The 14,025-nt window shown below is 34.3% G+C and overlaps 1 protein-coding gene across 5 annotated transcripts in view; it reads right to left on the reverse strand.

Moving 5' to 3' along the window:
- Positions 1-14,025, reverse strand: part of FNDC3A (fibronectin type III domain containing 3A) — a 145,749-nt gene that overhangs the window by 11,695 nt on the left and 120,029 nt on the right. For all 5 annotated transcript variants that reach the window (XM_072976219.1, XM_031684554.2, XM_072976221.1 and 2 more), the window contains 8 exons: positions 12,864-12,988; positions 12,317-12,491; positions 10,621-10,707; positions 3,844-3,982; positions 3,235-3,303; positions 2,307-2,425; positions 650-755; positions 388-563 (listed from right to left, as the gene is read on the reverse strand). In XM_072976219.1, coding sequence (XP_072832320.1) covers positions 388-563; positions 650-755; positions 2,307-2,425; positions 3,235-3,303; positions 3,844-3,982; positions 10,621-10,707; positions 12,317-12,491; positions 12,864-12,988 — 996 coding nt within the window. The remainder of the gene's footprint in view (positions 1-387; positions 564-649; positions 756-2,306; positions 2,426-3,234; positions 3,304-3,843; positions 3,983-10,620; positions 10,708-12,316; positions 12,492-12,863; positions 12,989-14,025) is intronic.

A 14,025-nucleotide genomic window follows, 5' to 3' on the forward strand; every position in this document is an offset into this window, starting at 1 on the left:
ATGGAGCTGTACAGATACACAGATAATATTTAAAAAATAACCCACACAAAATCAGCCTCAAAACAATTATTCCAAGTATTTCATCTTATGACCTTGTTTCTGTTCTTAAATTTAATAAGTATACCCTATTAGCACTGCCTGAAAGGCAAACTAGCTCAGCTGAAGTCCAAAGTGAGACTTTAGTAAGTGGTGTTTGAAAATACTGAGATTCTATAACAATCAAGTTACAGTATGACTTTCCCCATTTATCAACACAGGCTTATTAAAAATGGTAAAATTTGGAGTCACATGTCGAAATCAAAATGCTCATATAAATGAATGGGTACAATTATACATGTTACATGAAACACCACTGTGATTATAATTCAGTCAGCACGGTCTTCCTACCCCCATTTTGTTAGCTGCACGGAGTCTGAAGCTGTAAGTCTTTCCAGGAAGAAGGTTGCTCACTGTACATTCTACTTCACAACCTTGGTAAACTTCTCTGGGTTCATCTTTTTCTACAGGAGACATCTCCACACCATAGCAAGAAATGGGTGATCCACCATCGACCAAAGGAGGTCCTAAAAGTGGAAGATTCATGCAATTTAACAAGAGGAATATATTTAGTACTAACTTAATTATAATGTATTACCAGAATGAAAATTACCCCATCGTAACTGTACTTCTTTTGCTTTGGGTCTGCCCTGTAATCTGGGAGGGAGGCATGGGCCAGGAGGCACAGCTGGAGTCTGCACAAGTAAAGACTCTGATACCTGCCAAAACAAAAGCAAAAACAAAACAAAAATGCCCCAAAACAAATAATCAGGCTGCTTTTGTTAAAGAAAAATAAGACAAACATATAGATTGCACCAATAATTTGAAATTGTGCTTGAACATCAACAGAAAAGGAATAAAGTTCTGACTAAAACCAAAACCCAATTAAATCACTGAAACTCAAATTTTATATAGGCAAATAAAGGCACGTACTATGTGACTATCAGATACAAAGAAAGTTACCAGAAAGCACCCCCACCCAAATCTCCCCCCAAAACCCTTTTCCTTCTTTCCATAATTTAAAATACAAATCCTCCAACATAACCGAATTGACATTACTTTTGGTCATGTCCAAATGAATCTACAAATACCTTCTAGAGAAGGATGTTTTAACATTCTGTAAATGCTATTTGCTGTGTTTTCAGGTTTAGACTATTTTGGCTACTTGACTACTGAATACTTATTTACTTATTTATTTAAAAAATCTTTCCTTCTTCCTTTCACCTGAAAAGTAATTTAAAAACCAGGTACATTTTTCCAAATATTTGCCATTCCAGGTATTTGGTATGACTTTTAGTTTCTACGCTATTTTAAAAAAATCTTTTACTTTAAAAGACATTCTCTTAAAAACACTGACACAACTCAGTGCCATATTCCTTACTTGCACCGTAATTAAAGTTTATACTTAACATTTTTTCTAAACATAAACAAAGTATTTGGTCATCATCTTATTCAGAAAGGTATTCATATATGCTATAATGCTGTATTAGACAGTTTTTTTTTTTTGGTGGGAAGGGGGAGGGTTTTGTTTTAATCTAGAAAGATTTTTTATTAGAGAAAATGAAGCAATTGGATTAAAAGTCTGTGGGGCAGGACATGTAACAGTTTCACAGTACTCCCATTTTCAACAAAATGCTTATAATTCATTAAAAAATTACTTCTATTGCATTAAATCCCATTTGAAAAATAGTAACAATTATGAGTGATCCAAGAAACATTCTGGTTGAATTCATTTAAAAAAAATCACTTCTAATAAAACATACTTCTCTATAACATTACAAATGTCTTATATAATCAATGGCACATTTAAGTCTATTTTAGTTTCTGGGTCTATTCTAATAAGCAAAATAATTGCCAAATGTTTCTGAAATAAGTGGATATTAGAATTTGTGTTAAAATAGTAAGTGGTATTTTATGGTTTGTCCTAATACACATAATTTATGGTGCAGTAAATCAGTCAACAGTTATTTTGTTTCTATTTCTGTTAGGTAGGGTTATTAAGCATCATCCTAAAATTTATCTTTATAAAATTTTCTGCAGTGTTTTCGTGTATTTGTTTCTCCAAAGCTAAATAGCAACCAGATAATAGCTATTCGCTGAATTCTGACTATAAGCTAAGTACTATGTTAGAATATACTGTAACTATAAATTTAACCACCTGGGTTAACAGAAATGACTTTTTATAATTTGTGGATACATTTCAATATTTGAAGTGGTACCTGGTGATCTCATCTCATTTGACCAAACTTGGGAAAAAAAAACTACATTACCGCACTCTGTCCTCCATCACTGATGCAGTAAACTCGAAAACGATAGAAACAGCCTGGATTCAGTCGATCACAAAGATATTCCCTAGTAGCTCCACTGTATATCATATCCCATTTGTTTCCTGTAAGGTAAAGAATTATGTTCAATCAGCTGCAAGGTAATGTTTAACATTTTGGTATCATGGACACGGCAGGTATCATAGATTTACTAAGTAAGTGTTTACATAATTTGTTAGAAACAACTTAAGCTTGTTTTGAGTTTCCTGGAAATGATCTAATTTTCTTTTCATGTGCAGCTTCCTAGACAAATTTGCGTGGCTTGGTTGAAGTGAAGTATCTCTGTAACTCTGTACAGACTGTGGCTCAGATAGATAATTTGCTTTTAATTAAGTGTGTTTACTGTCCAGTAATAACATTATAGCACACAAAAAGTAGAAAGAACCAATACCATAGGAAGTTTAGTCTTAATTAAAAACATCCTTATTTTATGCAAGGAAATAGGTCATTTGATAGAAATAAAGATTGTTACTTGTGTGACTCAAGAATAAGGCATAGAATTTATTACTAAAACTAGTATAATAGAAATTTTAGAAGATAATTTTCCTCTGATACATCTGGGTATAAATCTAACTGAATAAACTAACCTTCAGAAGACTTAAGATATGCTGGAAACCGAGCAATGAAAACAAATGAGAAAAAAATAAGAAAACGTAAATGTAATATAATATAGGTGTACAGCAGTCTTACATTTGAGTCACTGTTATTTCTGAAGATTACAACTTAAAGTGGGTCATAAGAGGCAAAATCTTAACTGCTACAAACAAAGGAAAAAACAAGAGGAAAGAAAAGAGATCATATAAAATTTAAAATAATGAAGAGGACAGGTAGAATGACTGGTACAAATCTATCAATTTTTAATAGTTATTCTTACCATTAGAACCTTCTGCCATCTCTACCACATATTTATTGATGGCTGCCCCTCCACTGTCTTTTGGTGGGTCTATCCAAAGAAGCAAAAGTGGTATTAGGCAAAGTACAATTAAAAAATGACATAAACTCATAATAAACAGAGTATCAAACCTAGGATTGATTTAAAAAAAAAAGAATCACCTGCAATAATTCTTAAAAATTAATTCCAGCATCTCATTTACACTCTCGTTTTTGCATAAGGTAATACATAAACAGATAGATGCTCAATAAATATTTTAAATGAGTAAGTAATTTTGGTCTCTTGTGAAAGCCCGGATGACCCAGGAGACTTTAGCTGCAAGTTCAGTAACCTTTCGTTTCACACACTGCTGCCCCTGTTCATAGTTCTACAGTAGACCCCAAGTTCTTCCTGCATCAAATCTGAGTTTAGCATGTGTGAGTACAACGCTTTCCACAAAAAAGATCCTCAAACAATGAATGAGTCTTACATTTCTTATTGAACTTACTTGAGCTAACAAATTTACTCAAATATCTTAAAAATTATCTAGATATTCAAATCTTTTAAATTAAATATAAAAGTAATGATGTACAAATATGCATAATATCTTACCCCAAGTTATTTTAAAACTATGTGAATGTATCTTTCCTTTAACTGAGGGCTTTATAGGTACTCCCGGTTTATCAGGGCATGTAGTAAATTCTACTACTTCACTTGGATTACTTTTACCTTCAGAGTTGTAAGCAATAACCTGTGATGAGAACACAAAGAAAACAAAATAATTAACGTTTGAAACCTAATGATATTGGCTTAATGAACAAAGTGATGAGAAACAAACAGGCTCAATCAAATGTGAGAATTGTTTGTCTTTAAAAGGGACTCAGTATATATGAAGAAAATTGAGTTATGATCCCCTTTTAGAGTCAGCCCTGGGAAGACAAGTACAAGTCTAACATTTTGATACTAAACAAGAGTCAGCACAAGAACAAACTATAATCTGGTGACACTTGATGGGCTTTAGATTTGCTTTACTTATTCTTTTAAAATTCTTCAGGGGCTTAAAAAAAAGTCCACAAATTCTCTGAATTTCCTCTCTTCAAAAGATAAAGAAAGGTTAATTCATCTTCCTTTTGAATTGTACGTAATGACTTGCTTCTAACAAACAAAATGCAGCAGAATGATGGTGTGTGTAGATTCCCTATTGAGAAACCCATGTGGTGAGGAACTGAACCTCTGACCAAGAGACAGCAAGGAACTGAGGGCTCCTGGCAACAACCACTTGATTGAACTTGGAAGCACATCCTCCAGCCAGTCGAGCCTTCAGGTGACTGTAGCTCCAGATGACATCTTGATTGCAACCTCATAGAAACCTGCATCAGAACCGCCCAGTCAAGCTGGTCCTGAATTCCTGACCTATAGAAACTGTTGAGGTAATAAGTGCTTGTTTGTTTTTTTCAAGCTATTAAGTTGTACAGCAAGAGACATATGATTTTATATACAAGTATTATATTTGACTTTAGAAATTTAATATTTGTATGTTTACCTATCTCTTCTACTGAACTTAAAGCTCAAGTCCAATATTAACTTGATATACTCTTCTCTTACTCTGATTGCTCCGTCTGTTCTTCCCCATCAATGAAAAGCACTACTACCACCCACCTAGTTACTCAAGTCAAAAATCTAGAAGGATCCTTGATCCTTTCTCTAAACATATATATCAAATCCTGTCAACTCTACCTTCACTTCTCTGTTTTTTACTACTACCACCATCTTAATCAAAGTCTCCTTTATCGTATCTTTACTGAATTACCGTAATACTACTAATTAGTTTCCCAGCTTCCACTGATTTCCTCAGTCCCATCTATTCTCTACATGGTGGCCACAGGGACTTTATCAATTCTCAGCTTGGAACCCTCCAAGGCTTCTCATCTCACCCAGAATAAAATCTAAATTCCTCATCATGGCCTACAAAGCCCTATGTGATTTCACTTTTGGGTCTTTTACATTAGCAGTTATTTCCCCTGCCTGGAATGTTCTTTTTGATCGTGACATGCTACCTCCTTCTTTTATTCAGATCTGTTTAAATGTCATTTCCAAGAAGACTTCCTTGACTACCCAGTCATTCTGTCAACTTACCATATTTTAGTTAACCTGCATAGCACTTATCACTAATATCTGTTTGCTTGTTTATTGTCTATTTCTTCCACTACAGTATTAACTATTTTAATCACTACCGAATTCTTATTGTATAGAACAGATGCTCAATTATTGGTTGAATGAATGAGCCACAGATGGGGATCTCCATCACATGACATGACACTAAATCTAAATAGGATCTAAATAAATCTATTACCCCAAATAACTCATGCAACTCATGAAAACTCAAATCCAACTGTTCAGTTTGCTCAGGCTTCCTCAGTCCTCCCACATATTCAGACAGATTTTCAGGATGTTTTCTCACTCTGCTGCTTTATGAGTTAGACTACAAAGGGAATCAAAACATTTCTCAACATGGTACAGTGTCTACTTAAACCTCCTAACAAGCTGAAGCTTTTTTTTTTAAAAACTAAAGTAAAGCTGATGTATAATATGGTATATTGCAGGTGTACAATATAGGATTCACAATTTTTAAAGATTATACTCCATTTATAGTTATTATAAAATATTTGCTATATTCCCCATATTGTACAATACATCTTTGTAGCTTATTTTATACCTAATAGTTTGTACCTCTTCGTCCCCTACCCCTATTGTCCCTCCCCATCCCTTCTCCTCTAGAGTAGCTTTTAAAGTAAGTGCAGACTCCCTAAATACCATAAAGATCCACTAATTATGTGTTTCAGGCTATCTATTTCAGCATTGCCTCCTTTTACTTGAGTTAGCCATTAAAGTTTTAAAGGTATAAAACCATTATTTCCCCCCAAATTTTACAAATAATCAAAGCATTCATTTAGTGCCCACCACAGAGCGTGGTGCACTTCTTACCTTCAAAGAGTTTAGAATTTTTATGCAGATTCTATGCAGACAGGCAATACACAAATCAAAAGAATCAGGCAACAGAAGAAAGATTAATCTGGCCTAAAATTGTCCAGGAAGGCTTTGAAAAGGCAAATTAAAGTGATAATGGGGTCTTCAGACAAGAGCAGTGAAAAAAGGAAGCTTGGGTAAGAGAGAAAAGAAAGCTCTGGGTACAAGAGCAGAAGGGAATAATAAATAGCTCTGCTCAGGGAAGGATAAGTATTCAATCTGGTGAGGCAGCCAGTTCAAGTAAGAAGTGAAAGGCAGTACATTTAAAAACTGAATAGGTCAGAATATAAAGAACCTTATATCAAATTAAGAAAATTGTTCTTTGGGGGAGAAGCTGTTTCAGAAAGATTAATCTAGGTATAAAATAGACTTGGATTAGAAGGTAAGAGAATAGCCTGAAAGTGATAAAAAGAACAGGTTTGGAGATTTAGTACTCTTCAGGACAGAAATGACAGCTGGTATAAGGGAGAGAGAGAGATACCAAGAAGAACTAAGGACTAAACTTGGGCACACCTAGATAGGGCAGAGGAGAAAGGAAGAAGTCATAAAATGACATCAGACAAGATGAGAAGGAAGAGGGAACATGACTATGTGCTGTCAGAGATGCTGACATATGTGTAAATTTCAAGGATGGACGATAACAGAAGTTGATGGATCCAGCTACTGTTTTGATTTTTTACCACCTTTCAAAAGGCCTCAAAAACAAGTAACAAGCTAAAGTAAAGGTATCTAAGAGCTCAAGGTACTCAGACCTTGACTTTAAGAATCCCTGCTACTTGAAAACCTATTTTTCAAGAAAGTATATTTCCAAGAAGTAAGGCATCAGCTTTCTATTGCCCCAGAGTCATAGTGACTGGCCTTTGGTCTCTGAAGCCTTCAATTCTTTTATTAAAAATTTGGACATTAGGTCCTAGCCCATGTTCCAAGTGGCCCATCTGGTAGAATTAGCATTGTTTGCTTGTTTATCCCTCTGAATTTTTAAATGATTTTAAGAATTCTGATTGCTTTCTTATGCTTTAAAGTTTTATTTTCATTTTTCTTTTGTCCTCTAAAGTTTTTCATTGTTTCAGTATTCTGAGTGTGCTAGAATTGTTCTTAGTGTAGAGCCTAGAACTCTGGCATTTGGTAAACTTGGTCATATTAAAATTTTATGTTAAATCACACCTTAATTGTTTCTTTACAAACAACAATATACTATTTAAGTCAGTACTTTCTGCATTATAATATTTTTATTGCTTTTGCTTAGTATTCTAAGAATTCTTTATAGAGTGTTAAGATTTTATTATATATATTTGCTTGAAAGAGGAGACTGCAATGTCAAGCTAGAAAAGAAAAACTTAAGACATGGAAACAGGATTTTATGATTCAACCCCACCTCACCTGGCATTCAGTACATGGCAGATTCAAAATAAATATCTGACAGAGAAAACAAACATATGGTTACCAGGTGGGGAAGGGGGTGGGATGGGATAAATCGGGAGTTTGAGATTTGTAGATACTAATATATATAAAATAGACAACCAGTTCATATGTATAGCACAGGGAACTATATTCAGTATCTTGTAGTAACTTACGGAGAAAAGGAATGTGAAAACGAATATATGTATGTTCACGTATGACTGAAGCATTATGCTGTACACCAGAAATAGACACAACTTCAATAAAATATATATATATATACAACCCCCCAAACCCCAAAATAAATGTCTGAACTTCTAGAAAACTTCACAGTCATCATTTTCTATTTCCTAATATTTTTTCCCCTCCTCTAGATCAGTTCTCACATTTCAGCAAGCATCAGAATGACCTGGAAGGCCTGCTGAGATACAGATTGCTAGGCTTTACCCCCAGAATTTCTGATTCTGTAGATCTGGGGGCGGGGGCAGAGGATTTACATTTCTAAGTTTCCAGGTGATGCTGATAGCATGGTCTGGTGATCACACGTTAAAAACTACTGCTCTAGATCTTCTCACTATTTTAATTTGTTATTTAATAAACCAGTATATAATCCCTTCTTATAATCCTATAATCCAGTGATTTGTTAAGAGGTAGTTTAGGGACATATTGTTTCCCACTTCCTCTCTAGTTACTTGGGGGTGCTTTTTTGGAAAAGCCTATTATTGTCTCCTTGGAGATTCTAATTTTATACCCTGCATTGAGAGTGACTGCCACAGTGGGAATTTTAAATAGAAATTTGTGATTTTTTAAAAAAAGTGAATCAGCAAGGAATCTAACTCCTATTGGTGTGTATACATTTTTGTTTGTATGTGGCGATAACACCATGGTGTTACACAGTAGAATTCTAAGAATTTGAATAAACTTACCAAACTATAAAGACCTGAACAACTTTCCCTTAAAAGACCTGCTGGTATGATAACTACTGAAGCGAAAATGCAATTCAACATCATAAGAGGAAAACTGGAATAAATGTACCTACATACTTCTTAGGTATTTTATAAATCTGGTCAATATAAAAGTTGTATTAGAAAATTGAAATGACCCAGTGTTATCAGTTTTAAAAATGACGCTAATATACAAACCATAACACATATGACGATTATGTACTGCATAATCAAGTTTTCCATTATCATAAAAATTTTCATTATTAGGTTCTTGAGGAGTAATAAAATTTATCTTTGCTTTTTAATGGTGAAAACAATTTACAGTGGCTTTGATCATTTATTTGGAAGAAGCTGACAAACAAGCACTGGTAGGGAAATTCGTATGTTGAATTTAATCAACTAATAGGCATCCTGTTATATTTTTGGAAAAACCTCTGCAGAAAAATGTAGGCTGGCTTATATTACCTGGGATATTAACTAATTCACACACCATTTGCCAAGAAACAGCAGTATCACCAAGCAAGTCAGAGCTAAAATATATCCTAGAACGGATGCTATACTAGGAAAGATACAGAATTTCAGCAATCTCCATAGAAGACTTTTCAAGCTTTCTACTGCTTCAGGTGAGGAAGAATGATACACAGAGTATCCCCACTTTTCTCCTGAAATAATTCAATCCAAAGGCCAACAGGAAAGCTATATGAGGCAAGTATGTGTGCTGAGGGATGGGGGTGGGTTGAACAGAGGCAGCAGCATTTCCTAGTAGGAACTTAAGTACCCTGAATAGGACTTTAGGGAAGGATATGAGGGAAGGAGGAGTTTCACCCAATAAGTATTTTGAACATAAATAGGGCAAAGTTTCTCACTGATGATGAAGGGACATAGAAATAAGGAAAGGGAAAAAATTAGAATTAACCTGTGACATTGGATTAAAATGGAGGTATTTGGTATGAACCCATGATTTAAAAAAATATATATATATATATAGGAATAAGAATATAAATGTGTTGTGCATGTAAACTGCATGTGTGTATACACGCACATAAAACATACATACACACGTCTAACTCTTAGCTTTGTCTACTGAGAGGATGCCCAAGAATAGCACCATTATAGCATTAAGTATACTTACAATCCAGATCTTGACTTCTAAATATCACCGTCCACCTTAAGGACCCAAGTGCTTTGAGAAAAGGCCAATTCCAAGGTTGAAGAAGGGAAAGCACAAGATGAGAATGGAGTATCATGTGCCAGAAAGGGCAGGCTCTAAGAATGACTGGGGCAGGGGATGTCAGAAGGATTCAGAAGCCAGCTTGACAGGGCTCCTAAATCTGAGACATCTGAGCCTCATAATTGATAACCACAGCAACAAAATATAACCCACTCAGTAAACAGGAGTCCATGAGTTCATACTGATATAAATGAGAAGAGAAAGCTTTTCCTTATAGTATAATGCCAACTAATAAATGTAGAAGGAATGATACAATTAAAAAAATCACCACTTGGCAACCATTAATCATAGTAATAACTGATTCGGGCAAGAATTATCAATGGGTGTTTAAACCAGTGGGTGAAAATTTGATGAGGAAGAAGTTTACAAAATACTTATTACCAAGGGAAAACAAACAACTTTACAGTGAAGAAACATGCTAGATATCACCTTCATCAAATGACTACCAGTAATTGGACAACTGAAATTGTATATCCCTTGACAGAGCATTTAAATATCATTACTATTTTCTGATATACCTACCAAAAAAAGCATATTCTGACTATGTTCAATAACATCTACATTTTAAAAGATGATTTTGCAAGAGTTCTATAAAACATTAAGATTGTTTTGAATTTAGGTACATAAAGTTTTGAGAAACATTATCATATAGTAAGAAGTAAAACAATAAAGCTCATTAGAAAGGCCAAAATTTAAGATTTGAAACCAAGTGAGTGAGGCATGTGCTTGGCTTTAAAACAGGAACAATAAGAACAACAAACAAATCTTTCAAGGGCTTTCAAAGCTTACCTTAAATTTGTATTTTGTACTACGTCTGAGATTTTTCACTGTGTAAGCAAGGTCTTCTCCATCATATTTAGGTTTAAAACCATATCCCTGGAAAGGGAAAATAAGTCTTCATTAGATGTCTGACAGCAGAAATATGAGGAATAAGGAATATGTGAAAAGACCCAGGTCCTCTTCATCTTCTACTGTGTACAATGTAGTTGATGCTTGGCTGAGTGTATTCTGCACCTTGATACTTCTACCTTGAGTAGATGGATCCAGAAATGCTACTGAACATTTGTAGGAGGATGAAGACTACTTATTCTTAGTAAGTACAGTAGCCAAGAGAAGATCTTCGTGTTGAGGGTAAGTCGGAGCCAATGGTAACTCCACCATCAGTAAGCTTATCCCTAGAACGGGAATTTTCCAGACAGATGTTGCAAGAGCTATACAGAAACTATTTAACATATTTAACTTTCCTTGAACACACAGTTGTGTTTAGGTGAATAGATAAATGGTCGGTTGTGCTGGCAGGTAGGGATGTCACTTAGGTTTAGCACTATTATTTATAGCTCCAGGGACAATGCTTCACTACTTTCCCAATGTTATTTTAAAAATTTTAAAAACAGACATAATTCACAAACCATAAAATTCCCGTTTTAAAGTATAAAATTCAACAGGTTTTAGTATATTTACAAGCTTGTGCGACTATCATTTAATTCCTACTTCCAGAATAGAGCCTGTACTTTGTTTTTGGTTAGTAGTCGCTTCCTCTCTTCTCTCATACACTAATACACTCTCTGTCTCTATGGATTTGCCTATATCCATGTAAATGGTATCACACAATATGTGGTCTTTGTGACTGGGTTCGTTTATTTAGCACAATGTCCTTAAGACTCCTTTATGTTGTGGCATAGGTAAGTACTCCATTCCTTTGTATGGCTGAACGATATTCTACTGAATGGATATATTACATTCTGTTTATCCATTCATCAATTGATGGCCATTTCAGTTTTCCTGCTTTTTGCTTATTGTGAATAATGCTGCTACGAATATTCACGTACAAATTTTTGTACAAATGTGCTTTCAATTCTCCTGCGTATATACCTAGGAAGGACCATGCTATTTTTGACTCATATTGCTTCAAAGTAACTCTGAAAAGCTATGGAACTATATGTAACTATATATAACTAACAGAAACAGCCTAACTCTTGTTTAGCTTAGGTTTAGCTCATAAGAGATGAGCCACTGGTAACTAGATTCAGGCTGAACTATATATAGTTTCATGTGACGCTCTTCAAGTTTTCCGTGGCACTTGGGGAAGCAGTGTATGAACACAGCTGGAGGAGACAGACATGCTTTTTTCTTATCTTTTACAGCTGCTTAGTCTAAGGCTGTGGTGATCCTCCCCTTTCTTAACTTTTCCCAAAGCATACATATTTAAAATGTAGTCTGTGTTGTTCCCAGCTTCAAAATGCATTCAAACACACATAAAAAACAAAACCCGTCCAATGTATCAAGAAAACAGAAGACTGAGGTCTCCCTCACTTCCAGTCCTTCCCAAACAATAACCAACCAAGGTTTCAAACAACAACCAACCAAGGTTTCAAAGGATTTGGAGAAGGATTTAACTATTGTGACAATATTTAACTATGTTAGGACTAATATCACACTGAAATATGTTTTAAATACCCTATTTAAAATACATATTCATACTTACTGAAGTTTCTTCCTCCATCTCTAAAATGTAAGAAATTCCTTCATCTGATGGTGTTCCTGAGGGTTTACTCCATTGTAAGGATAACCAAGTAACCCCTGCTTTAGTTAATATAGGACTTGCTGGCATAGAAGGGGCACAGCCTGAGGTGTAATATAAGACTTCTTCACTAAAACCACTGTTGAAACAAATGGTTTTTAAGAAGGAATGAAAAAAAAAAATTTTTTATAGCCAAAGACATTTTTTGAGAAATGACATATTTTGGGAAAATTACAACTAATTATAATCCAAATAATAAATCTTGTATTTGATAATATCTTTATGGTAACCAGGTCAGATATCTAAAAAACCAAATTAACATTCTTTTAAAACTTCAGTTTATATAATTAACAAATTTTCTTATAGCTTCTGCTAGGCTAGTAACACATCTTAACTATATCAACAAAGTGATAATTAAGGAAAATTTTAATGGGTAATTTGGACTGTGAATAATTTATACAAATAAATGTATATAAATAGTCTAAAATATCTACATTAAAATGTGTCTTACCTTGTACCATAGTCATTTTTGGCTGACAGTCTAAATTTACAACCCATTGCTGGTGACAGTTTAGTAATTTTAAATTGCTTCTGTAAGCCCATATAACACTGACAAAATTCTCCATTTCCTTTTCCCTAAAAGAAATAGCTGGTTATTACATATTACATAATTATTGTAAAAAGAGGAATCCACATTAATTCGTACTTGATAGTAACATGTTAGCCTAGTATACATTAAAAAGTTATCTTTATTTTATATGCATGTCATGAATCTCAAGAGAAAGTTGAGAACATATCTTTTATATGATACTCAGTGTTCATTAATGCAGAATTCAAAAACTGAAGGGTAGGCATCTCTGTATAGCTTCTTGAACTAAGCACGCTTTTTTACAGCTGACGCTAAACCTCTCTGGCTTTTAGTAAAAGAAACTCTTTCCTGGTATGGACCCCACAGTCTCTATGGGGGAACTGGTAGTGATGGAAATACAGTTATCTCTGATATGCATAACTGGCAGCATTCCTCAACCTACGAAAAGTTCTATGCAACAGTTTTAAGAAAAGGTCCCTTATCCACCCCTAAACCACCTAGATAGCTGCTAAGCTTCTTATAATAAAGATTTTAATAAAAAGCTACTACCACTTAGATTTAACACAGAAAGAGTATAAACAGAAAGGAAAAACCCAAATTACAGGCATTAAGATGGGAGAGAGAAAAGTCTGTAGTTCAGGACAATTAAAGAGTTTTAGAAATTTAAAGTGCTACAGAAAACGGACAAGTTTTTCATTTTCTACCCATTTCTGTTTATTGTATTGGTAGAGGTAAAGGGCAGTTAGGGTGACCTCTGCTTCAGAGAAAATCTTTAGTCTGTATCTGGTTGCTTTATTGAACTCTCTTGCTAGTTTTAATAGTGCTTATAGTTGGTTCTATTGGGTTTTCTAAACAGAAAATCATATCATTTTTAAATAATAATAATTTTGCCCACCAACCCATCCACCACAGCTCCACCTTTTGTTCTGATTCCAAATCATACTGTATTAACCATATTTAATTAACCATTATTCCTGAATAATGTCATATAAAGGTGGATGTAACTGGCAACTTTGACTTGTTTTTGCTTTGACTAGAAATGACATTATTTAGTGATGGTACTTCACTTAATATAAAACTATCA

The sequence above is a fragment of the Vicugna pacos genome, chromosome 14 (genome assembly GCF_048564905.1).
Source record: "Vicugna pacos chromosome 14, VicPac4, whole genome shotgun sequence".
Classification (NCBI taxonomy): domain Eukaryota; kingdom Metazoa; phylum Chordata; class Mammalia; order Artiodactyla; family Camelidae; genus Vicugna; species Vicugna pacos.